The 27605-nt window shown below is 51.5% G+C and overlaps 1 protein-coding gene across 1 annotated transcript in view; it reads left to right on the forward strand.

Moving 5' to 3' along the window:
- Window positions 1-223: 223 nt before the first annotated feature.
- LOC140404265 (collagen and calcium-binding EGF domain-containing protein 1-like) overlaps window positions 224-27605 on the forward strand; it is a 224022-nt gene continuing 196640 nt past the window's right edge. Inside the window, exons 1-4 of the mRNA XM_072492598.1 lie at window positions 224-236; window positions 1750-1811; window positions 6339-6431; window positions 20704-20847. Coding sequence (XP_072348699.1) covers window positions 224-236; window positions 1750-1811; window positions 6339-6431; window positions 20704-20847 — 312 coding nt within the window. The remainder of the gene's footprint in view (window positions 237-1749; window positions 1812-6338; window positions 6432-20703; window positions 20848-27605) is intronic.

Genomic DNA, 27605 nt, shown 5'->3' on the forward strand with positions numbered 1-27605 from the left:
AAGGTTTTGTCCAGTCCTTGGTGCACGCACTGACAACGTCCAAGGCCAAGGGTCATTGCACCACCACTTGAACAGGTTTTTGGTGAGCTATCACAACCTCACACATGGAACTGCAGAGTTCCTACCTTCCTCCTTAATGAAAAGGAAGCTGAGGACCACCTTTGACTTACTCATGTCGGAAGAGACATTTGACATCGTAGAATGAAACCAACAGTCATAGGTCATGAGAAGAGAAGGTAATTTGAGAAGTCGCTTGTTTAAAAAAAGAGAGCAAGTGTTGGCGCCGTATACCACCAACGAGAAGTGGGTTCCTGCAACTGTATTGGCTCAAGTTGGTCCAATCTCTTATCCAGTACAGACTGGAGATGAGTTAGTGTGAGGATGACACTCAGATCAGCTGCTAACTACACGTATTGATGTGCCAGTGCCATGTATGACAGAACTACCTCAAGTGGAAGCACCATCCACCCAATCAGATCGTGTGACTGCGACTCCTGGTCAATCCGCTGACGCAGAGATTGCGAAAGAATGCCCTGCTGCTACGAATCTGTCTTCTGCAGAAGAGACTCTAAAGCCTTCCAGGGTAGAGTCTTCCACAGACAAACCTAACAATATATCTAAGGTCAAGAACAACCAAATCCCTAAAGTGCTCAGGCAACCAGCACAGACTAGGCGTCCACCAGACCGTCAGTTACGTTTCCTTTTGTCATTTTGTCTTAGTTACAGTGCCACACCAGGGGCTGTCACCCTCTCTCATTTCTGCCATTTCTGTTTAGTTTGTTGATCTTTTTGTTCTCGTCGAAAGAATATAAATAGGGGATATCTGGGACACTGGGTTGAGCGGGAAGAGGGCTGTGAGTCTGAAGATGTCAATAGGCTCTCTCAATAAAGAAAAGCTCTGTGCATTGGTTTCCACTTCCCCAGCGGTTTGACTCCTGTTAGCATTGACCAGGAGTTTCCTCCGCTCTTCCTGTCTGCCATTTACCCATGTTAGAAGGATTTGGCGGTTGATATTCAACCTGTTTGGTGAAGTTATGAACACATCTTCCTCGGACATCAAGTCCTTGGGTGGGACTGGAACCCGGAGCTTCGGGGCAAGGACGCCATCCGATGTTCCACAAGAACTGCCCTGTGCTTATGGCACCAAGTAGGCGCAGAGAAGATGTTCTAAGAATCCAAGGTGAATGGCCATAATAAGGTCATTAAACCAGAGAATGGTGACATTCTGAAATTCACCCACTGTTGTGATGCACATTTTGATGGGGGCACATATTTTTAAAAAAAATTTAGAGTACTCAATTAATTTTTTCCAATTCAGGGGCAATTTAGCGTGGCCAATTCACCTATCCTCCACATCTTTGGGTGGTGGGGACGAAATCCACGAAAACACGGGAGAATGTGCAAACTCCACACGGACAGTGCTAACCTAACCTAACCTAACCTAACCAGAGCTGGGATCGAACCTGGGACCTCGGCGCCATGAAGTGCTAACCACTGCACTACCGTGCCACCCTAATGGGGGCACATCTTAACCTGCTGCTCATCGCTGCCCACCACGATACTGGGTGTGATGTATAATCCCCTGTACTCTGTAGACAGAACACAGCAGGCTTCCTACAGGTTAGACATGTCCACATATCCTCCTGTTACCATTGCATGTACGTCATCTTACCTTCAAATGAAAAACCCACAGTTCTGAAGAAGCGTCAGATTGGACACAAAGCGTTAACTCTGTTTCTCTCTCCACAGACGCTGCAGGATCTGCTGAGCTCATCCAGCATTTCCTGTATTTATTTCGGATTTCCTGTGTGGTAATACCAGGTATTGCAGTACCTGAGAGGTGGATGGCCATTGGCTAGACCTAGGAGTCTACCATTGGCTAACGTACATAGCTCCGCCCTGAGAGGCGGGGTATAAGAACCAATGTCGTCCCAGCAGCCTTCACTTTCTGTATCGAAGCTGCTGGGTACAGTTCTAGCTGATTAAAGTCTATTAGTTATGACTCACCTTGTCTCGAGAGTAATTGATTGTGCATCAATTTAATCAGCTATTACTTCTGAAAGGATGGATCTCCGCATCAAGCCGGAGTGCCTTCAGCTCAGCCCCCACGCAGACAACTCCGCTGTTATTTTCAAGCATTGGCTGGCGTGTTTTAAGGGCTACCTCGACACGGCCGCCGACACCCCCACGGAAAGGCAGAAAATGTCACCTTCTACGCTCGCGGGTCAGCCCTGCGATCTACCCTCGCAGGGAGATGGCGAACTATGCTGCAGCTATGGAGCTGCTAGAAGGACATTACATCTGTCCTGTGAACCAGGTCTACGCCCGTCACCTGCTGGCAGCTAGAAGGCAGAGCTTCGAAGAAACACTGGAAGACTTCTATCGGGCACTACTAGTGCTGGGCTGAAACTGTGGCTGCCCAGCAGTTACGGGGAACGAGCACACGGCACTTTTAATTTGGAATGCATTCGTGGCAGGTATGACTTCCCCCGATATCCGCCGAAGGCTCCTTGAAATGGACACACTGGGCCTCACTGAGGCACGGGCCCTGGCAGGGTCCATGGACGTTGCGTACAAAGATGCACTGGCTTTTGCTCCCGGACGCACGGCGCCCCCCTGGGCTGCGTGGCACCCCGTCGCGGCAGCCCCCCAGACTTTCCCACTAACCCCGCAGACCTGTGCGGCAAGATGGCCCGCTATCACCGCCGGCCAACGCTGCTTCTTCTGCGGCCAGGCGAATCATCCCCGCGCGCGCTGCCCGGCCCGCACCGCCATCTGCAAAGGGTGCGGCAAGAAAGGCCAATATGTCGCGGTCTGCCAGGCCCGCGCCCTGGCAGCGGTCTCCAGCGACTATCGGCAGCCTTTCTTTCAGGTCCCGACCGTCCAAGGCCCACCGCCGCCCTTCTATCCCCAGGCAATGTGCAACCCACGGCCGCGGCCAGTTTGCCCCCCCGGCCACCACGCTGAATGGATGGGAGCCGCCATTTTGTCCCTCGCCGCCGCCATCTTCGGCATCCCCGGACTCCATGTGCGACCCGTGGCTGACGCCATCTTGGATGGGGCCTCAAGCCCCCAGCACTGCCGACTACACGCTGCCCGACCAGAACTCCCCCTTGCTGCAGCTGGCCTCCGTTACCCTGGACCAGAGTTGGCCCCGGACGCGAGCGAAAGCCACCACAACGATCGCCATCAACGGCCACGTGACGTCGTGCCTGATCGACTCCGGGAGCACGGAAAGGTTTGTCCACCCCGACAGGGTAAGGCGCTGTCCTCGTGTCACCCGTCCCGTAAACCAACGGATCTCCCTGGCCTCCGGGTCACACGCAGTGGAGATATAGCGGTTCTGCCTAGCGAACCTCACTGTCCAAGGCAGGGAATTCCACAATTTCCGCACGTTCTGCCGCACCTCTGCGCAGCCACCCTTCTTGGGCTGGATTTCCAGTGCCACCTACAAAGCCTGACCTTTAAATTTGGCGGCCCTATACCCCCCCCCCTTACTGTCTGCAGCCTCGCGACCCTTAAGGTCGATCCGCCTTCCCTGTTTGCGAACCTCACCCCGGATTGCAAACCCGTCGCCACCAGGAGCAGACGGTACAGTGCCCAGGACCGGACCTTCATCAGGTCCGAGGTCCAAATGCTGCTGAAGGAAGGGGTCATCGAAGCGAGCAACAGCCCCTGGAGGGCTCAAGTAGTGGTGGTAAAGACCGGGGAGAAACATAGGATGGTCATCGACTATAGCCAGACCATCAACAGGTTTACGCAACTGGACACGTACCCTCTCCCCCGTATAGCCGACCTGGTAAACAGGATTGCGCAGTACAAGGTTTTCTCCACGGTGGATCTCAAGTCTGCCTACCACCAGCTGCCCCTCCGTCATGGTGACCGCCAGTACACTGCCTTCGAAGCAGATGGGCGGCTCTATCACTTTTTAAGGGCTCCCTTCGGTGTCACGAACGGGGTCTCGGTCTTCCAACGTGAGATGGACCGAATGGTTGACCGGTACGGCTTACGCGCAACGTTCCCATATCTTGATAACGTCACCATCTGCGGCCATGACCAGCAGGACCACGACACCAACCTCCGAAAATTTCTCCAGACCGCGAATATCCTTAATCTGACCTACAATAAGGATAAATGCGTATTTAGCACCAACCGTATAGCCATCCTAGGCTGCGTAGTGCGAAATGGAGTCATAGGCCCCGACCCTGGACGCATGCGCCCCTCATGGAGTTCCCCCTCCCTCACTGCCCCAAGGCCCTAAAGCGTTGCCTCGGCTTCTTTAGCTATTATGCACAATGGGTCCCTAATTACGCCGACAAGGCTCGACCCCTGATCCAGTCCACAACCTTCCCCCTGTCGACGGAGGCCCGCCAGGCCCTCTGCCGCATCAAAGCGGACATCGCAAAAGCCACGATGCGTGCCATCGACGTGTCCCTCCCCTTCCAGGTCGAGAGCGACGCGTCCAACGTAGCTCTGGCCGCCACCCTCAACCAAGCGGGCAGACCCGTGGCCTTCTTCTCCCGCACTCTCCATGCTTCCGAAATTTGCCAGTCCTCGGTTGAAAAAGAGGCCCAGGCCATAGTGGAAGCTGTGCGACACTGGAGGCATTACCTGGCCGACAGGAGATTCACTCTCCTCACGGACCAACGGTCGGTGGCCTTCATGTTCGATAATGCGCAGCGGGGCAAAATTAAGAACGACAAGATCTTGCGGTGGAGGATAGAACTCTCCACCTACATTGACAAGATCTTGTACCGTCCCGGGAAGCTGAACGAGCCTCCTGATGCCCTGTCCCGCGGCACTTGTGCCACCGCGCAAGTGGACCGCCTCCGAGCCCTCCACGAGGACCTCTGCCACCCGGGGGTCACTCATTTCTTTCATTTCATTAAGACCCGCAACCTGCCCTACTCCATCGAGGAGGTCAGGACAGTCACCAGGGACAGCCAAATCTGCGCGGAGTGCAAACTGCACTTCTACCGGCCAGAGAGAGCGCATCTGATAAAGGCTTCCTGTCCCTTTGAACGCCTCAGCATGGATTTCAAGGGCCCCCCCCTCCACTGACCGCAACACGTACTTCCTGAACGTGATTGACGAATACTCCCGGTTCCCATTCGCCATCCCCTGCCCGGACATGACCACGACCACCGTCATCAAGGCCCTCCAGGGTAGTTTTACACTGTTCGGTTTCCCCGCATACATTCACAGTGATAGGGGATCCTCCTTTATGAGCGACGAACTGCGTCAATTCCTGCTCAGCAAAGGCATCGCCTCCAGCAGGACGACCAGTTACAACCCCCGGGGAAACGGCAGGTAGAAAGGGAGAATGGAACGGTCTGGAAGACCGTCCTGCTGGCCCTTTGGTCCAGGAATCTCCCAGTCTCCCGATGGCAAGAAGTCCTCCCAGTGGCCCTTCACTCCACCCGGTCGCTGCTCTGTACTACCACAAACCAGACACCTCACGAACGTCTCCTTGTTTTCCCCAGGAAGTCCTCCTCCGGGACCTCGCTCCCAACCTGGCTAGCGACACCCGGACCCGTCCTGCTGCGGAAACATGTGAGGGCACACAAGTCGGACCCGTTGGTCGAGAGGGTCCACCTGCTGCATGCCAACCCCCAGTACGCCTACGTAGCGTTCCCCGACGGCCGCCAAGACACGGTCTCCCTTCGGGACCTTGTGCCCGCCGGAGCCCCACGCACACCCGCACCATTGCCCCCACGCCCACCCTCCCCGCAGCACCTGACCAGAGGGTCAGTACTGCCGCCGCCCCTAACCAGTGCCGAACAGGCACCGACGCCCCCTACAGGCGCCCCACCCCCTGCCCACTTTTCGCCCCAACAGCGCCGCCTAGAGGTGACGAAGCTGCCTGGGAGGAAGACACCACGTTCCCGGAGCCACAACCGCCGGGGCCCCCACCAGGATCATCGCCGAAGCCCAGATGCTCCAGAAGGACGACCAGGCCACCCGATCGTCTGATTGCTGCACCATAAACACTTCTTCTGTTACCCTCGACATCACGGTACCTCCATACCTGGTCCTACCATGCAAAAGGCGACAGTAACGCTGGCCATCACCCCGCTGGGTTCTTTTTAACAGGGGGTGAATGTGCTAATACCAGGTATTGCAGTACCTGAGAGGTGGATGACCATTGGCTAACGTACATAGCTCCACCCTGAGAGGCAGGGTATACGAACCAATGTTGTCCCAGCAGCCTTCACTTCCTGTACAGTTGCTGGGTACAGTTCTAGCTGATTAAAGCCTATTAGTTATGCCTCACCTTGTCTCGAGAGTAATTAATTGCGCATCATCCAGCATCTGCTGTATTTTGCTTTTCATTTCAGGCTGACATTCAGCGAGAAGATGATACGAAAATTGGTGGGATGGTAATTGGTGAGGAGGACAGACTTCGATTACCGGAGGATATAGACGGGCTGGTCAGCAACAAATAGAATTCCGTCCAGATAAGTGATGCACTTGGGCAGGACAAACAAGGCGAGGGACTACACGATAAATGGCAGGACCCTGGGAAGCACCGGGGACCAGAGGGACCTTAGTGTTGTTGCTCTTTCTAGCTTTAGTCTATTTGCTCTGTTTAGGTCACCTTTGCTCATGAGTCGCCAGGTACCTTTATGATACCGCCACGTGGTTCAAGTTTAGGTTATGAATAATAACACAGCACACCGCTTAGTAAGGATTAAAACAACGGTGCTTTATTATATACAACAAGCAATATTAATACCCTAATACTACTTTCTATATAACAAACCTATCACTACTGGCCAATACTTAACTTAGGAAGAGCCCACCAGGTCAGGGAAACGAATGGCTTGTCCAATCAAATCTGGCCCGCGGGATTCAAAAGGGCTGCTACAGGTCGGTGGCTAGGTGTCTCTACCGGATAGCGATCGTTGGATTCAAACTTACTGCTGCCGGTGGCTGGTCTTGCGAAGGTCTCGAGCAGGCGAAGATGAGAGAGAGAGAGATCTGAACTTGGACCTTTACTTTTATAGGGCCCAGGGGCTTCCCGCCTCCCGGGGCGGCCCTTGACCCTGAGTCCCAAGTGATTGGATTCTGTCCCCAGTCTCTGGGGCGATGTGTCCAATGGTGAGGCGATTCCTCGATCGGGGGGTGGTCGCTCACCTGTCTTTGTTTCGGCCACTGCAGGCGCCGACAGGTCTGGCCCAGTATTCAATTGCTAATATGTTGCAATAATATGTCCCGGGGATAGCCGATTTAACTGTGGATGTCTGAGTTGATTAGGTGTAAACAGTCCTGAATGAAACTGGGGATACCTGGGTTGAAGGGCTGTTGATAGCCCTGAGTATCGATCTGGGCTACGTTCCCAGAGCTGAACATGCGAACCTGTCTGCAGCTGCCTGCTTGTGTCTTCTTGGCTGCTTTTCCCAGCAGTCTTTCGGGTTAGCCGTTTTAAACTGGGTTTTGGCCAAATTAATCGGAACGCAGCCATTTTACATGGCTACAGTGTGCATGTACATCGGTCCCTTCTGGTAGCAGCGCTAAGGCCGGCACTGTGGTTAGCACTGCTGCCTCACGCCGCCGAAGACCCGGGTTCGATCCCGGCCCTGGGTGACTGTCCGTGTAAAGAATTGGGCACTTAGGGCAGCACGGTGGCGCAGTGGTCAGCACTGGGACTGCGGCCACTGAGGACCCGGGTTCGAATCCCGGCCCTGGGTCACTGTCCGTGTGGAGTTTGCACATTCTCCCCCTGTTTGCGTGGGTTTCACCCCCACAACCCAACGATGTGCAGGTTAGGTGGATTGGCCGCGTTAAATTGCCCCTTAATTAGAAAACAAAATAATTGGGTAATCTAAAATTATTTTTTTTTAAATTGGGCACTTTAAAGTTTAAAAAAAAGTAGCAGTGCAGGTGGATACAGTGGTTAAGAAGACACAAGGTATACTTTGCCTTTATTATCCGATGCATAGAGTTTATTTTTTAATTTAAAGTACCCAATTCTATTTTTTTTCCAGTAGTATTTTGTGTTTCCTCACTATCCCATTCCATTCTAGAATTAATTCCACTGAATTACAGGTACCCCGCTTCCAAAGTGTCTGATATTTAGGGCGGAATTCTCCGCCGGCGGGATGTTCTGTTTTGCCGGCAGCCCGGGGGTTTCCCGACGGCGTGAGGCTGCCCCACACGGGGAAACCCCATTGACCGGCCGACGTATCGGAGCATCCCGCCGGCGGGGTGAAGCAGAAATGTGGCGGGGCGGAGAATCTAGCCCTTAATGTTACTTTTGTAGCCTAAGCCTTGTTGGAAAGCTAGAGAAAAGGGGAGGTAAGGACAGAAAATGCTGTGGAAACCATTTGTGGAGTGAGAAGTAGAGTTTACGTTTCGAATCCCCCCTGAAGGAGAGTCACGCGGTCTTGAAGCGTGAACTCTGGTACTCTCGCCGCAGACGCTGCAGGGGCTGCTGGGCTTTTTGTAGCATTTTCAGATTCCCGGCATGGGCAGTATTTCGTTTTTATGAAAAAAGGGAAAGGCTTGCATTTCTAGAGCACTTCTCATGGCCAGCAGATGTCTCAAAGCGTTGTGCAGCCAGTGAAGCACTTTCGAAGTGTAGTCACTGTTGCAATGCAGGAAACACGGCCTAATCCTGTCGTCTTCTCCCACGTTTCTGTCGGGGAACAGCTGTTGGTTCAGATGGCAACATTCAGCACATTCCATCTCCTCAAAGGCCACTGGCATTTACACAGGGGGATTGCAACATCATTGCTGTAGATTTATCGACAATTAATCTGCCTCGAATTGCGGGAAAGTTCCACATAGAATAAAAGCCAAGAAATCAGGGTGTACAACATGAGTAATGTGTTCTGATGAAATAATTTAATTCCCATCTTCATGGAAGTGTTAACTCTTTTATTTTAAATAGATACATGCTTTCTTTGGGTTAGCTCAGAAAACAATGCCTTCTGAAGATGTGAAGTAACACCATGGTAATATCACAACGGCTGTCACGGATAGACTGAGGGTATACTGCAGAATGCTTACCCGCTGACTGCATGGGTTTGGATGCCACCAAACACCGTGGGCAGGATTTTACCGGTTCTGCTCGCCTGCCTAGGGATCACATATTCTCGCCCGGGTACAATGGATCTTTTGCTTGTCCGTCGGATGCTCCGTTCCACCTGCGGCGATTCCTGCCGTGGGTGGGAATGGAAGGTTTAGGCGTGCGCCTGTGCTTTTCCGATGCAAGTGATGTGGAGATGCCGGCGTTGGACTGGGGTGGGCACAGTAAGAAGTCTTACAACACCGGGTTAAAGTCCAACAGGTTTATTTGGAATCACTCAGGACCTGATGAAGGAGCTAGGCTCCGAAAGCTAGTGATTCCAAATAAATCTGTTGGACTTAACCTGGTGCAAGACTTCTTACTGATACAAATGGCCAGTTTATCAACTTTGGCGTGATGGGTAGCAATCTCTTTATTTTTTTAATTTTTAAAGTGCCCAGTTCTTTTTTTCCAATTAAGGGGCAATTTAGCATGGCCAATCCACCTAGCCTGCACATCTTTGGGTTGTGGGGTGAAACCCACGCAGATACGGGGAGAAGGTGCAAACTCCACACGGACGGTGCCCTAGAGCAGGGATCGAACCCAGGCCCTCGGCGGCGTGAGGAATCCCACCGTGGAATCAAAGCTCACCATGGATCAAATCCCACCTTGGATCAAATCTCACCTTGGGATCAAGTCCCAATGGGTTCAAATCCCAACACCGCAGCTGGCAGAATCTAAATTCAATGAACAAATCTGGAATTGAAAATTAGTCTCAGTAATGGTGACCATGAAACTATCGGCAATTGTTGTAAAGACCTATAACCTGGCCTGGTCTCCATGTGACTCCAGGCACACAGCAATGTGGTCCTGAAATGGCCGAGCACACTGCTGCCTCAAGGCACCGAGGATCCAGATTCGATCCCGGCCCTGGGTCACTGTCTGTGTGGAGTTTGCACATTTTCCCCTACTACCCTGCGTGAAGAAGGGTAAGAGGCGCATGGGCACTGGCATTGAACCAGCGTGTTTCTGCGCTGTAAGCAGTATGTGATACAACACTCCCTTAGTACTGAACTGCAATCTCCACCTAGATTATGCCCTCATGTCCTAGACTGAAGCGTCAATTGATAAACTTCTGATGGAGTGACAGGAGTGCTACCAACTGAGCCAAGCAGACAACTGCACTCAGTGAAAAGAACTCTGCAAAAGAAATGAACATAAAATAAATGAAAACGTGAATTATACCGTGCATGTATGAATGAGTGAATTTAAGATGTTTTAAACCAGACTGGATAACATTCCACTAAATGGCGGACAAAGGAATTTTATGCACAATAAAAACTGCACAGGAACGGGTAACGGTTAATATCTATAGTTCCCTCGGTTACTTACACATTAGAAAGCTCCTCTAGTGAATAATCCAGTCAACATCCTGGGAGTTACCATTGATCAGAAACTGAGCTGGACTAGTCATATTAATACTGTGGCTACCAGGGCATGTCAAAGGCTAGGAATCCTACGGCGAGTAATTCACCTCCTGACCCTCCAAAGCCTGTCCACCATCTACAAGGCACAGGTCAGGAGTTTTAAAAAATAAATTTAGAGTACCCAATTCATTTTCTTTTCTTTTCCAATTAAGAGTGGCCAATCCACCTAGCCTGCACATCTTTGGGTTGTGGGGGCGAAACCCAGGCATACACGGGGAGAATGTGCAAACTCCACACGGACAGTGACCCAGAGCCGGGATCGAACCTGGGACCTCGGCGCCGTGAGGCAACAGGGCTAACCCACTGCGCCACCGTGCTGCCCTTAGTCAGGAGTTGTAATGGAATACTCTCCACTTGCCTGGATGAGTGCAGCTCCAACTACACTCAAGAAGCTCAACACCATCCAGGACAAAGCTGCCCGCTTGATTGCTCCCCCTTCCGCAAACATTCAAACCCTCCGCCACCGATGATAAATGGCAGCTGTGTGTGCTTCTAAAAGGTGCACTGCAGCAACTCACCAAGGTTCCTTAGACAACATCTTCCAAACCCACAACCACTACCATCTAGAAGGACAAGTGCAGCAGATACCTGGGAACCCCACCACCTGGAGGTTCCCCTCCAAGTCACTCACCACCCTGACTTGGAAATGTGTCGGCCGTTCCTTCACTGTCGCTGAGGCAACATCCTGGAACTCCCTCCCTAACAGCACAGTGGGTGTACCTACACCTGAAGGGCTGCAGCGGTTCAAGAAGGCAGCTCACCGCCACCTTCTGAAGGGCAACTAGGGATGGGCAATAAATGCTGGTTTAAACAGCGACGCCCATATCCTGTCTGTTGACGTAATTTACACCTTCTACTAATCCAGTTGACCATAGCTGTAGGACAGGAAGTCACAAGCTGAAAATATTAGCTCTTGGTTTGGCTTCTGGTCCACGAGCGGAAACGAATCAATTACGTGGGGGAAATGTCCACCAAATGTAAAATAGACATCATAGAATTTACAGTGCAGAAGGAGGCCATTCGGTCCATTGAGTCTGCACCAGCTCTAAGAAAGAGCACCTCCACCCTATCCCCACAACCCAGTAACCCCACCCAACGGGAAATTTTGGACACCAAGGGGCAATTTATCACGGCCAATCCACCTAACCTGCACATCTTTGGACTGTGGGAGGAAACCGGAGCACCCGGAGGAAACCCACGCACACACGGGGAGGATGTGCAGACTCCGCACAGACAGTGACCCAAGCCGGAATCGAACCTGGGACCCTGGAGCTGTGAAGCAATGGTGCTATCCACAATGCTACCATGTTGGCCAAGGTTAATATTGAGGTAAATGCAACTAATCTGAACTTTTTTAAAAGAATGGAAACCGACGCAAGTACACATTGTTGGCAATACATAGTTCTTTTTGTAATATAAATTTAGAGTACACAATTTCTTTTCCAGTTAAGGGGCAATTTAGCGTGGCCAACCCACCGAGCCGGCACATCTTTGGGTTACATAGAACATAGAACAATACAGCGCAGTACAGGCCCTTCGGCCCACGATGTTGCACCGAAACAAAAGCCATCTAACCTACACTATGCCATTATCATCCATATGTTTATCCAATAAACTTTTAAATGCCCTCAATGTTGGCGAGTTCACTACTGTAGCAGGTAGGGCATTCCACGGCCTCACTACTCTTTGCGTAAAGAACCTACCTCTGACCTCTGTCCTATATCTATTACCCCTCAGTTTAAAGTTATGTCCCCTCGTGCCAGCCATATCCATCCGCGGGAGAAGGCTCTCACTGTCCACCCTATCCAACCCCCTGATCATTTTGTATGCCTCTATTAAGTCTCCTCTTAACCTTCTTCTCTCCAACGAAAACAACCTCAAGTCCGTCAGCCTTTCCTCATAAGATTTTCCCTCCATACCAGGCAACATCCTGGTAAATCTCCTCTGCACCCGCTCCAAAGCCTCCACGTCCTTCCTATAATGCGGTGACCAGAACTGTACGCAATACTCCAAATGCGGCCGGCCCAGAGTTCTGTACAGCTGCAACATGACCTCCCGACTCCGGAACTCAATCCCTCTACCAATAAAGGCCAACACTCCATAGGCCTTCTTCACAACCCTATCAACCTGGGTGGCAACTTTCAGGGATCTATGTACATGGACACCTAGATCCCTCTGCTCAGCCACACTTTCAAGAACTTTACCATTAGCCAAATATTCCGCATTCCTGTTATTCCTTCCAAAGTGAATCACCTCACACTTCTCTACATTAAACTCCATTTGCCACCTCTCAGCCCAGCTCTGCAGCTTATCTATATCCCTCTGTAACCTGCTACATCCTTCCACACTATCGACAACACCACCGACTTTAGTATCGTCTGCAAATTTACTCACCCACCCTTCTGCGCCTTCCTCTAGGTCATTGATAAAAATGACAAACAGCAACGGCCCCAGAACAGATCCTTGTGGTACTCCACTTGTGACTGTACTCCATTCTGAACATTTCCCATCAACCACCACCCTCTGTCTTCTTTCAGCTAGCCAATTTCTGATCCACATCTCTAAATCACCCTCAATCCCCAGCCTCCGTATTTTTTGCAATAGCCTACCGTGGGGAACCTTATCAAACGCTTTGCTGAAATCCATATACACCACATCAACTGCTCTACCCTCGTCTACCTGTTCAGTCACCTTCTCAAAGAACTCAATAAGGTTTGTGAGGCATGACCTACCCTTCACAAAGCCATGCTGACTATCCCTGATCATATTATTCCTATCTAGATGATTATAAATCTTGTCCCTTATAATCCCCTCCAAGACTTTACCCACTACAGACGTGAGGCTCACCGGTCTATAGTTGCCGGGGTTGTCTCTGCTCCCCTTTTTGAACAAAGGGACCACATTTGCTGTCCTCCAGTCCTCTGGCACTATTCCTGTAGCCAATGATGACATAAAAATCAAAGCCAAAGGTCCAGCAATCTCTTCCCTGGCCTCCCATAGAATCCTAGGATAAATCCCATCAGGTCCCGGGGACTTATCTATTTTCAGCCTGTCCAGAATTGCCAACACCTCTTCCCTACGTACCTCAATGCCATCTATTCTATTAGCCTGGGGCTCAGCATTCTCCTCCACAACATTATCTTTTTCCTGAGTGAATACTGACGAAAAATATTCATTTAGTATCTCGCCTATCTCTTCAGACTCCACACACAATTTCCCATCCCTGTCCTTGACTGGTCCTACTCTTTCCCTAGTATTCGCTTATTCCTGACATACCTATAGAAAGCTTTTGGGTTTTCCTTGATCCTTCCTGCCAAATACTTCTCATGTCCCCTCCTTGCTCGTCTTAGCTCTCTCTTTAGATCCTTCCTCGCTACCTTGTAACTATCCATCGCCCCAACCGAAACTTCACACTTCATCTTCACATAGGCCTTCTTCTTCCTCTTAACAAGAGATTCCACTTCCTTGGTAAACCACGGTTCCCTCGCTCGACGCCTTCCTCCCTGTCTGACCGGTACATACTTATGTGTTTGCGAAACCCACGCAAACACGGGGAGAATGTGCAAACTCCACACGGACAGTGACCCAGAGCCGGGATCGAACCTGGGACCTCGGGGCCGTGAGGCAGCAATGCTAACCACTGTGCCGCCGTGCTGCCCCTGCAATACATAGTTCAGATGGTTGGTTGCAACAATAGTATCACTAGCCAGGGATCAAGGACCCAGAGCAAGAGGCAGAAATACGAATCTGCCAAATCTTTGGCAGTCCCACCCTTAATTGCATTTGAATAAAATACATTTGTTGAATTTGCACTGGGATGCTTTGTTAAAGGAGAAGTCTTTCAAAACATTCTCCAGACTTAAAAGCATTCATAATTGAAAAGTAATTGCACTTTTTTCTTATCTCTTGAGTTTAGTTCAGTGAATTAAGGTGAATGGATCCAGCGTGTGTTGTTCTATTTGCCAGGAGAAGGCACCTGTAGTTGGTATGCCGCACCTTCCTGCAGAGGTTTTCTTCCCCTGTGTTATGTGAGAGGTCATTTTTCATCACAAGATAGATTTGGGTGAGAACATTCTGCTCATTCCCTCTTGCCGCTTTCAGAACACCAGGGCTACCATTACAGCCTCTGCCTCTTTCCGAATTAATCCGAGCTGTGGGCTTACACCAGGGGATAGGAGCTTTTCTCCGCTGTCCTGCCCGTAATTGGGGATTGTCTTCTGTTATCCTTACGGTCGAACTGCCTGCTGACACCTCAGAGCTGAATTTCCTGAGCTGTAGAGTTTGGCTGGTGCTGTTCCACTCCGCTGTGGCCGTAGCCTGGTTGGGTCATTGTGCAGCCGTGTCAAGTTCCTGGCATGACTACTGTCAACAAGCCTGCCAACCCGTCAACTCATGAGTGTATAATGGGCTGCTGGTGTGGAGTGGGGGCGGGGGGGGGGGGGGGGGGGCGGGGGGGACGGACGGACGACTTCTGCGATGTTAGGAAGTGGACAAAAGCGCTAAAGTGGCTTACATCCATTTGTAGGATAGGAGAGAACTTGGGTTTGGCCTTGTTTCTTTATTTATTCCTTCACCTTGCATTTTTACCACCATTACAGGTGAGAACCCCACCCACCAGGTACGCGGTACATACTCGTGCGACTTGGCCAGTTGAGGTCTACCTCAAACGCTGCAGGAAAGGATGTCCCGAGGCGTGGTACATTGGCGAGACCGTGCAGACGCTGCGACAACGGATGAACGGACATCGCGCAACAATCACCAGGCAGGAATGTTCCCTTCCAGTCGGGGAACACTTCAGCAGTCAAGGGCATTCAGCCTCTGATCTTCGGGTAAGCGTTCTCCAAGGCGGCCTTCAACACGCACGACAACGCAGAATCGTCGAGCAGAAACTGATAGCCAACTTCCGCACTCATGAGTACGGCCTCAACCGGATTTTGATCTCACTATATTTACCCCCCCCCCCCCCCCCCCCACCCCACCCCACCATCTGGCCTGGGCTTGCGAAATCCTACCAACTGCCCTGGTTTGAGACAACACAAACCTCTTTAACCTGTGAGTATCCCTCTCTCCAGTCGCACCGTCTGGACCTATAAAGACTTAATTACCTGCAAAGACTCGCATTCAAAGTATCATCTTGCATCATTGACTTTGCCTGTATATGCTGTGTTTATGGAACCTACCTCTTCACTCACCTGATGAAGGAGCTACGCTCCGAAAGCTAGTGATTCCAAATATACCTGTTGGACTTTAACCTGGTGTTGTAAGACTTCTTACTGTGCCCACCCCAGCCCAACACCAGCATCTCCATCCACATCATTGCATTTTTATGTAGCCATTTCCACCAGTGTCTTTGGACACTGTGGCGATTGTCCCTTTAACGGCAACACAGCAGAGTTAGGGTTATACGGCTTGAGTGCCCAATGAGGACTCAGAGTAAGGGAATCGCCCCAAGGATTCTTGGAGCCTTCTTGGCTAAAGAAACATTTTGGGAGCTCTCTTTGGTAGGAGGCTTGGAAGAAGCTGGATGTCGCCATGCGGCTGCTGAACAATTCTTACTGATAAATCCTTTTTACTAATGGAATCTCTGAAACTGCTTCATTACAGACACAGCCTTTGTTTCGTTACAATACCCATTACCACCCTCTCTGCCTGTTGCACCATGAAATCTTTTGCTCTTTAATCTGCCCTGTCCCTCATCGAATCAGAGAGCTTCCCTTTTTTTCCATCTGCCCCCCTTCCACTGGCTTGGAAACTCTTACATTTCCATCTTCCTTCAGCTCCGATGAAAGGTCACTCGACCTGAACCATTGGCAGGGGTTTTCCGGACCCGTCCGCCATGGGAATGGTCGCGGGCAGCCCACGGAAGTTTTGATGGGCTAGCAGGAGGTCCATTGGGAGCGGATCTCTGGCCAGGACTCGAAGACCCCGCCCGTTACCTCTGTTTCTCTCCCCATATGCTGCCTGACCGGCTGAGGCTTTGCCACACTTTTTTTGTCACGTCGGAGAATACATGACACTGCCATATGACCCATAAGGCATAGGTGCAGAAGTAGGCCACTCGGCCCATCGAGCCTGCTCCGCCATTCAATGAGAGCATGGCTGATCTGATGTAATAACCCTCGCCTCCACTTTCCCGCCTTATCCCCATAACCCCCGATTTCCTCATTGATTAAAAATCTGTCTCCCTCAGCCATGAACATACTTAATGACCCAGCCGATACAGCCTTCAGCGGTAAAGAATTCCAGATTCGCCACCTTGTTTCAATGCAAGAAAAAGAATGTTAATGGGATACTTTCTCCACTGCTCTCAGTTACTCTCAATATTTCAAATTGAAATATGGGTTCAAAGCCTTTCTGAAGACGGATTGAATAGTTCCCAAACTGTATGAAGATGTTTACAGACAAATCCTAAATGCAACTCTAAGAGCACTTCTTGGATTCATCATATTGTCTTGAAGTAAAACCATTCATAATGACTGTCAAGCAGTCTAATAGATCTCAAGATTTGTAAGAGATCAAATTGCCGCAACGAGGGAAAAGAAAGACTTGCATCTCTATAGCATGTTCCAAGGTCTCAGGACGTCCCAAAGTACTTTTAGAACAGAAGGACAATATTTATACAGAGCAGAAGACCATTCGGCCTATCTCATCTGTGCTGGCTCTCTGCAGCTCAGCTCGTCCCATTCACCACAACTCTGCAATTATTTCTCCAGGTGCTTATCCAATCCTCCCTTGACAGTCCTGATTTATCTGCCTGGACCCCGAATGCTCAGACCTGAGTCACTCGCGGTGAAACGCAATCTTTCTCGTGCCCCTCTTTGCTTACTTTAACCTCAAATCACCATCCTCGGGCTCTCGGCCCCTAGGCCAAATGACCACAAGACAAAGGAGCAGATTTAGGCCACTTGGCCCTTCGATTCTGCTCCGCCATTCAATCACGGCTGATAATTTCTCATCCCCATTCTCCTGCTTTCTCCCCATAACCCCCGATCCCCTTATTGATCAAAAACCTACCTATCTCTGCCTTAAATACACTCAGTGATTTGTCCTCCACAGCCTTCTGCGGCAAAGAGTTCCACAGATTCACCACCCTCTGGCTGAGGAAATTCCTCCCCATCTCTGTTTTGAAGGATCGTCTGAGATCCGCTTCTAGTTTTTCCTCCAAGTGGAAACATCCTCTCCACATCCACTCTATCCAGGCCTCGCAGTATCTTGTAAGTTTCAATAAGATCCCCCTTCATCCTTCTAAACTCAGAGTAGAGACCCAGAATCCTCAACCGTTCCTCATACTACAAGTTCTTCATTCCAGGGATCATTCTTGTGAACCTCCTCTGGACAGTTTCTCTCCGTCTACTCTGGGCAGATACTTCTGTAAAACTGCCTCTCAGCCTTCTCTCCTCTTGGGAAAACAGTACCACTCCAGAGCCAATGAAGTATTTTTGACATGTAATCAAAGTTGGTTCGGAGGTCTCGTGGCGCAGTGGGTAGCGTTCCCTATCTCTGAGCTGAACCAGAAGCTCTGGGTGCAGTTCCCACGTCAGCTCTTGATAATCATGAGAGGCGGGTTCGTAATGTGGCCAAACAGGTTGATTATAAGCCTGTAAATCCTTCCAATACATGAAATGGCAGGCTGTAAAGACCACTGTGCAGGGCGGCTTCTACATTGTAGGGATCCTATGATAATGTAAATGTCTCTTCGTCAACCCTAATAGTTTATTTTACAAATGGACAAAGGCAAACCGAACATGTCAGACTAGCCAGACCAGAAGAATTTCTAACTTTCAGATACCAGCTGGAACACCGTTACATCTAAAGATACACTAATTCCCCCACGATTGCAGAGTATCAAATTCCAAACAAATGCAGCAGCGCCCTTTACATTTTGACGGCAGAGTTCTGGCCATGGAGACGTGGGTGAGCCGTAGCTTCCTCAGAGTGACAATCAGCATTGGATTGCAACGCCCTCCCCACCTTTCTACACCAAACTTCGACCCTGCCAGTCTTTCCCGACATCCCTGACTCAGGTCAGGTGAGATCCGGTCAGCGCAACTTCCACCCAGGCCCAGCGTCAAAGTCTAACAGAGTCGGAGTGAAGATCGCACCAGCTGCCGTCAGGCTGGTAACATTAAACTGACAGGCCGGGGAAAAGGTAAGTGTCTCAGGTGAAGTGGGTAGGATTTAGTGGGTGTGGGGATCGGAGGTCGGGAGATGAGGAGTCAGACATTGGGAGACGGGTGGGCATGTCGGACATGGTGGGGGGGGGGGGGTCCGACATTTATGGGGAGGTGAGGGGAGTGGGCAGTCCAGCTGGGTCAGGTCTGGTTGGGGGGGGGGGGGGTTCTAGCTGGGTGGGATTGGTTCAGTGGGAGGGTCCAGGCGCATCAGGGGTCAGATGGAGGGGAGAGCAGCTGGATTGGGTAATGGGGGGGGGGGGGGAGGGGGGGGGGGAGATCTGGGGGATCAAATCCAACACATCTGGCCCAGTATGTCTGAAAGGGCGAAAGGGTTATGACTCCTCTATGAAACCTCTCGCGATTCCACATCTGGAGAAATACATATTTTGTCCAAAACCCAGGAGAAGAAGTGGGAGGTACGTCGCATGACCTTCCCCCAAGGTCATGAGAACTTTGAACCTGTAATATTGTCCTGTGGAGTTGAACGCTGATAGTCTACCGTCTCAGCACCCAACAGATAGCAGCAGAATGAGCTGGTCCAGGTAAGTTGTCTGGCCCACTGTGTATGACAGGAAACATCGGAATTCCTGTAAGACGAACTCATCGCTGCGTCCCCCCTTCCATCGTGAATGTCCTCGCTTCGGGAAAGACGGATCACCCTGCAGCCGTTTCAGTCTGCTGACCTCTGGAGTATTGTGCCACTGGACCTTTGATCCTGGACTCACGCAAAACCACAATTCTTACTTTTAACGTGGTCTTGCCCTGTACCCCTTTCTTTCCCTTGCCCCTCATTTATTGTGTGAGTGCAAAAGGGACAGACGTGGCAAATCCCCTTCCCGCGTTTTGGTGTCTGCCTGCACGTGTAAAAATAAGCCAACCTCTCACTTAACCTTATCTCAGGTTTGCTGTGGGGGTTTATTTAAAAAAAAATTTTTTTAAATATAAATTTCGAATACCCAATTCATTTTTTCCAATTAGGGGGCAATTTAGCGTGGCCAATCCACCTACCCTGCACATCTTTGGGTTGTGAAACCCACGCAGACCAGGGGAGAATGTGCAAACTCCACACGGACAGTGACCCAGAGCCGGGATCGAACCTGGGACCCTACCGCCATGCGGTAACAGGGCTAACCCACTGCGCTACCGTGCTGCCCTGCTGTGGGGGTTCGCCAATAAAGGAATGGATCACTCCAAACTAAAGGGGCTGGGGAAAATACGGCACAATTTATAAAGGGGCAAATCAAAAAAAATCGAAAACGCCTTTTTGTTGACGGAGGTGCAGGGAGAGTGGTGTTTAAATTACCACCCCCTCCCCTCCCGTCTTTAACACGGGCAGGCACACTGGGCCTCATGGCCTATTCCTGCTCCTATTTCATTTGTTCTTGGGTACATTCATAGAGCAATATTTTTAGGGCGATCATCTACGAAGGGAAAAGGGGAGTATAACTCAGAAACGAATGTCTCGCTTGTACCGTACCATCCATAATTATTGTAAAGGGTGGTAACAGATACGGTAAACGTAGGTTGAGCGGATACAGATTGTTTGTCGGGGCGGAGGGGTGGGGGTGGGGGGCTGGGTGGGTAGCGGTGTGGGGCGGCGCAAGCCAGCAGCACCACTCGGAGATTCGGGGGATCTGCCAGGCTGGCATTTGAGGCTCCCCGACCGTGTGGAGACCGGTGCCAGGTGATAGGTGACTTCAGTCGGCAGGTGCATTAAACAGCCAGCTTGTTTAGTTAGCCGCACCAGCGGGTCTGCGATGCACAGGTTCAAGGTCACTGTGCATCTTTGTCAAGTGCGCTTTTGCATCACTTTCCCCAACACCCCCACGCTCCCAGCTGTTGAAGGTTTGAAACCATTCCTGGCTGACGGGACACCTTCTCCCCAAGGAAGAGCTCCCAACAAAAAACCCTTGTTAGTTTTCTTCCATCATGGTAGTTCCTGGAAGACAAGCTTCTCCTGCCTTGAATCCTTTGCATTTGGCTGTCATTGAATTCCATCTGTTTGTGTAATTCTTCCTCTCTTGTCTGACAGGATTGCGACTTGGATTTTACAGAATCCCTGAAGAGATGTCAGCTACAGTCGAGTTCCCCGGGAAGGGCAGCTGCTCGACAGCGCTTCTGTGAGATCAGTGTTTGCAAGATTTGGGATTCAAAGTTAACTCAGAAGAATGGAATAGTACCGGCACGGAATTAACCCACTGAGGCCTGACCATTAATCTGCCTCGCCGCACATTAGCAAGGATGTGCGGGTCCTTGGCAGGCCAGACGAGTTCCGAGGATGAGGGATTTTAGCTGCAAGGTTACGTTGGAGAAGCAGGGATTGCCCTCCTTTTAGAAAAGACGATTGAGCAGAACTTTGATAGAGGTGTACAAGATTATAACAGTTCAGATGTTATGAGCTGATGTTATGGGGATGAAGTAACACAGATTTAAGGCTTTGAAAGATGGCACCTCTGGCAGTGCAGCACTTCCTCAGTCAGTGTTGGGTTTGTGCTCAAGTCTCGAGAGTGAATTGTGAACCCACAAGTTACTGAATGTGCCACCTACTGAACTGCAACTAATAATACCAACAGAAATAAGAGTCACAATGGCTGTGCATTGGCTAAGAACATCCCCAAAGCAACTGATTTTCTTGAAGTGCACAAGCTATTAAAAGAGTCACCAAAATGAATTGACTTTGTATCAAGTGTTCGAAATGGGATAGGATATGGTTTCTGATGTGGTGCAATGTAACAATTATAATTGTCGCCAGCAGAAAATCCGAGCCGATTTGACGAGTTGGGTTTTGTGTACCGCCTCTCGAGCACATCTATTCCTCATGTCACAGGACGTGACTTCACCACTTCCTGCTTTATGCACAACAAGCAGAATGATGACTGTGTGATGATGTGTTGCAGTTCACTCAAGGCCTCTGAGGTACTGTGACAATAAGCACTTTTGGATGCTCATCAGATGCTGGAGCTGTACAGCTACTTGGGGAGTAGCTGCCGCATTCTTTCCATCGCATGGCTGACCAGGAATCTCTCCCGCTCTTACCGCCTGGCCATTGGCCTGCGCTGGAAGGATTTGCAGGTCGATACTCCACCAGTTCGGCTTCACCTTACAGACGCCGGTTCCTTGACCGCTGGGGTGCGACCCAAACCCAGAACATCTGATTCGGAGGCAGCGACCTCGGAGGCGATGCACCAGAAGACTGTGGTGAACGTATTATGGTAACCATTCACCACTGTATTACATTGTATCACGCTGTTGCCCATGTGGGCTCCACCTATGGACCATTGTACTGTATTACACCACTTGTATCATGTTGGTGCCCTTGTGGGCTCTGCCCCCTTGAGGGGAGGTATATAGAGCAGCTGTCCTGTAGGCGGCTCTCAGTGCAGAGCAGTCGCAGGCAGGCGCTGTTCTAGCTGATTAAAGCCACTGTTTACTTCATCTCTCTGTCTCGTGTGAATTGATGGTCGCATCAAAGACGTTCCAAATGAATGTGTAGCATGTCTCAGGTTAAAGTGAGGCCTTCAGCCAGGGTCCGACCATGTGCAGTCTGCCAATTAGGTCAGTGGGTGCATCAGAAACTAGCCTAACATCAGGAAATCAGGGGCATAACTTCATTGGTGGTCCGATTTCAGCCAAATTTCCCACCCAATCCACACTGCTGTAATGGTGCCTGGAAATCTGTTTTTTTTTAATTTTAGAGTACCCAATTATTATTTTTTTCCCAATTAAGGGGCAATTTAACGTGGCCAATCCACCTAACCTGCACATCTTTGGGCTGTGGGGTGAAACCCACGCAAACATGGGGAGAATGTGCAAACTCCACACGGACAGTGACCCAGGGCCGGGATTCGAACCCAGGTCCTCAGCGCTGCAGTCCCAGTGCTAACCACTGCGCCACATGCCACCCTTGGAATTCTGATTGTCCAGATCATGATCTCACCAGTGTGCTTTCTTTTGATCTTTAATGTTTTAACTTAAAGAGTCCAATTTCCCTGTCACCCCTCTGCCCTCTGACTGAGTAACTCCCAGTCAAGCAACATCTTTGCTTTCAAATCCTCATCCTTGTTTTCGGACTGCACGGTGGCACAGTGGCTAGCACTGCTGCCTCACGGCGCCGAGGTCCCAGGTTCGATTCCGGCTCTGGGTCACTGTCCGTGTGGAGTTTGCACATTCTCCCCGTGTTTGCTTGGGTTTCGCCCCCACAACCCAAAGATGTGCAGGGTAGGTGGATTGGCCGCGCTAAATTTCCCCTGAATTGGAAAAAATGAATTGGGTACTCTAAATTTTTTCTTTAATCCTTGCTTTCAAATCGCATGGTAGCACAGTGGTTAGCACAGTTGCTTCACAGCGCCAGGGTCCCGAGTTCTATTCCCGGCTTGGGTCACAGTCTGTGCGGAGCCTGCACACTCTCCCCGTGTCTGCGTGGGTTTCCTCCGGGTGCTCCGGTTTCCTCCCTCAAGACCCGACAGACGTGCTTGTTAGGTGAATTGGTACTGGAATGACCAGGATGCGGATATCCCCTGAGATCTTGGTGGATGAGGCCAGTTGCGGAGGCCTGAGACCAAAGCACAGGCCCGATACAACGTGGTCCACAGTGTCACCCGGTCTGTGACAGAGCGGGTGCATCAACCTCCTCAAGATATGCTTCCGTTGCCTCTACACGGTCTGATGGGCCTTTCAGTACAGACCCCAGAGGGTCTCCCACATCATGTTGGTCTGCTGTGCCTGTAAATAGTCTGGCACGGCAGCGGGGTGACGATCTTACGGATGGAGACCTGGCGGAGAGTCACGTTTCTTTGGATGAGGCAGAAGTCCTGGAGGGAGTAGAGAAAGAGGTCTATGAGGAGCCGGAGGATGGAGGGCAGGCGGGAGCGAGGGATCGCATGGGCAGGAGGGTTAGCAGCAACCTCATCGGTTCCCGCTTCATGCAGTAGTACCAGAATGTTATCTGACGGCTCAACAAGCCCCCCCCACCCCCACCCCCACCCCCAATCAGGACGTCGTGGCCCCTTCCCGACCATGGGTGAGGTTTGCAGAAACCTTAGTCATCAGGGTGCACGAGCCGGGGAGTCCTTGAGAGCCGGTTACCAGTCGATGGAGGAAGGCAATGACTCGGAATGGAGTGTGATGCTCCTCAGCCATTGTGTGTGTCTGACTCCTGTCTGACTCCCGTCTCGCTCCTGTCTGACTTCTGACTCCTGTCTGACTCCCGTCTGACTCCCGTCTCGCTCCCGTCTGACTCCTGTCTGACTTCTGACTCCTGTCTGACTCCTGTCTGACTCCCGTCTCGCTCCCGTCTCGCTCCTGTCTAACTCCTGTCTGACTCCTGTCTGACTCCTGAATGACTCCTGTCTCGCTCCTGTCTAACTTCTGTCTCGCTCCTGTCTGACTCCTGCCTGTCTCCCGTCTCGCTCCCGTCTGACTCCTGTCTGACTCCTGTCTGACTCCTGTCTGACTCCTGTCTCATTCCTGTCTCACTCCTGTCTGACTCCTGTCTCATTCCTGTCTCGCTCCTGTCTCATTCCTGTCTGACTCCTGTCTCACTCCTGTCTCACTCCTGTCTCACTCCTGTCTCACTCCTGTCTCACTCCTGTCTGACTCCTGTCTGACTCCTGTCTCGCTCCTGTCTCACTCCTGTCTGACTCCTGTCTCACTCCTGTCTCGCTCCTGTCTGACTCCTGAATGACTCCTGTCTGACTCCTGTCTCGCTCCTGTCTCACTCCTGTCTGACTCCTGTCTCACTCCTGTCTCACTCCTGTCTCACTCCTGTCTCGCTCCTGTCTGACTCCTGTCTGACTCCTGTCTCGCTCCTGTCTCGCTCCTGTCTCACTCCTGTCTCGCTCCTGTCTGACTCCCGTCTCGCTCCCGTCTGACTCCTGTCTGACTTCTGACTCCTGTCTGACTTCTGACTCCTGTCTGACTCCCGTCTGACTCCCGTCTCGCTCCTGTCTAACTCCTGTCTGACTCCTGTCTGACTCCTGTCTGACTCCTGAATGACTCCTGTCTGACTCCCGTCTCGCTCCTGTCTCACTCCTGTCTCACTCCTGTCTGACTTCTGACTCCTGTCTGACTCCCGTCTCGCTCCCGTCTGACTCCTGTCTGACTCCTGTCTCACTCCTGTCTGACTCCTGTCTGACTCCTGTCTGACTCCTGTCTCACTCCTGTCTGACTTCTGACTCCTGTCTGACTCCCGTCTGACTCCTGTCTCACTCCTGTCTCACTCCTGTCTGACTCCTGTCTCACTCCTGTCTCGCTTCTGTCTGACTCCTGAATGACTCCTGTCTGACTCCTGAATGACTCCTGTCTGACTCCTGTCTCGCTCCTGTCTGACTCCTGTCTCACTCCTGTCTCACTCCTGTCTCACTCCTGTCTCACTCCTGTCTGACTCCTGAATGACTCCTGTCTGACTGCTGAATGACTCCTGTCTGACTCCTGTCTCGCTCCTGTCTGACTCCTGTCTGACTCCTGTCTCACTCCTGTCTCACTCCTGTCTCACTCCTGTCTCACTCCTGTCTCACTCCTGTCTCGCTCCTGTCTGACTCCTGTCTCGCTCCCGTCTGACTCCTGTCTGACTCCTGTCTCACTCCTGTCTCGCTCCTGTCTGACTCCTGTCTCACTCCTGTCTCACTCCTGTCTCACTCCTGTCTCACTCCTGTCTCACTCCTGTCTCGCTCCTGTCTGACTCCTGTCTCACTCCTGTCTCACTCCTGTCTGACTCCTGTCTCGCTCCTGTCTCGCTCCTGTCTGACTCCTGTCTCACTCCTGTCTCACTCCTGTCTCACTCCTGTCTCACTCCTGTCTCACTCCTGTCTCACTCCTGTCTCACTCCTGTCTGACTCCTGTCTCACTCCTGTCTCACTCCTGTCTCACTCCTGTCTCACTCCTGTCTGACTCCTGTCTCACTCCTGTCTCACTCCTGTCTGACTCCTGAATGACTCCTGTCTGACTCCTGTCTCGCTCCTGTCTCACTCCTGTCTGACTCCTGTCTCACTCCTGTCTCGCTCCTGTCTGACTCCCGTCTCGCTCCCGTCTGACTCCTGTCTGACTTCTGACTCCCGTCTGACTCCCGTCTCGCTCCTGTCTGACTCCTGTCTCACTCCTGTCTCACTCCTGTCTCACTCCTGTCTCACTCCTGTCTCACTCCTGTCTGACTCCTGTCTAACTCCTGTCTGACTCCTGTCTGACTTCTGACTCCTGTCTGACTCCCGTCTGACTCCCGTCTCGCTCCTGTCTAACTCCTGTCTGACTCCTGTCTGACTCCTGTCTGACTCCTGTCTGACTCCTGTCTGACTCCCGTCTCGCTCCCGTCTGACTCCCGTCTCGCTCCCATCTGACTCCTGTCTGACTCCCGTCTGACTCCCGTCTCGCTCCCGTCTGACTCCTGTCTGACTCCTGTCTCACTCCTGTCTGACTTCTGACTCCTGTCTGACTCCCGTCTCGCTCCCGTCTGACTCCTGTCTCGCTCCTGTCTGACTCCTGTCTGACTCCTGTCTCACTCCTGTCTGACTCCTGTCTCGCTCCTGTCTCACTCCTGTCTGACTCCTGTCTGACTCCCGTCTGACTCCCGTCTCGCTCCCGTCTGACTCCTGTCTCACTCCTGTCTCACTCCTGTCTGACTTCTGACTCCTGTCTGACTCCCGTCTCGCTCCCGTCTGACTCCTGTCTCGCTCCTGTCTGACTCCTGTCTCACTCCTGTCTCACTCCTGTCTCACTCCTGTCTGACTCCTGTCTCACTCCTGTCTCACTCCTGTCTGACTCCTGTCTCACTCCTGTCTCACTCCTGTCTCACTCCTGTCTCACTCCTGTCTCACTCCTGTCTGACTCCTGTCTGACTCCTGTCTGACTCCTGTCTCGCTCCTGTCTCATTCCTGTCTCACTCCTGTCTCACTCCTGTCTCACTCCTGTCTCACTCCTGTCTCGCTCCTGTCTGACTCCTGTCTCACTCCTGTCTCACTCCTGTCTCGCTCCTGTCTGACTCCTGAATGACTCCAGTCTCGCTCCCGTCTCGCTCCTGTCTGACTCCTGAATGACTCCTGTCTGACTCCTGTCTCGCTCCTGTCTCACTCCTGTCTCACTCCTGTCTCGCTCCTGTCTCGCTCCTGTCTCACTCCTGTCTCACTCCTGTCTCACTCCTGTCTCACTCCTGTCTCACTCCTGTCTCGCTCCTGTCTCACTCCTGTCTCACTCCTGTCTCGCTCCTGTCTGACTCCTGTCTCACTCCTGTCTCACTCCTGTCTCGCTCCTGTCTGACTCCTGAATGACTCCAGTCTCGCTCCCGTCTCGCTCCTGTCTGACTCCTGAATGACTCCTGTCTGACTCCTGTCTCGCTCCTGTCTCACTCCTGTCTCGCTCCTGTCTCGCTCCTGTCTCGCTCCTGTCTGACTCCTGTCTCGCTCCTGTCTCGCTCCTGTCTCACTCCTGTCTGACTCCTGTCTCGCTCCTGTCTGACTCCTGTCTCGCTCCTGTCTCGCTCCTGTCTCGCTCCCGTCTCGCTCCTGTCTCGCTCCTGAATGACTCCGGCTGGCGCGCTGACTCCCCAGCTCATGTGCGAAGAGTATTTGGGAAGAGGGTCTAGGGTTCACAGATTTATGCCCATGCCCGTCCACAATTAATGAAACGTTTGCTATGTGGGCGCCTTACCATTTGTCTGACATTGAGGGCCTGTGAGAAGATGTTTGTCCAAATGGGAAGAAGCACTACGCGACTGGGAGGAGAGTTAATGAAGGTGAGGCCTTAGGGTTGTGAAGACCAATAGAATTTAATACAGTTACGTGTGGAGAGGTTACAAATGGTAAGGGCCCGTAACAATCTCTGCTTAACTTCACTTGTGCCTCCACAATTCCCGACACTTGCAAAACCCCCCACTACATCTAGCTGTATTCCCAGGATGCACATCAGAGATGGAAATGACCTGCTGCCTTCCACGCCCTGTTGGCG

This window comes from Scyliorhinus torazame, chromosome 30, assembly GCF_047496885.1.
Source record: "Scyliorhinus torazame isolate Kashiwa2021f chromosome 30, sScyTor2.1, whole genome shotgun sequence".
In the NCBI taxonomy this organism is placed as follows: domain Eukaryota; kingdom Metazoa; phylum Chordata; class Chondrichthyes; order Carcharhiniformes; family Scyliorhinidae; genus Scyliorhinus; species Scyliorhinus torazame.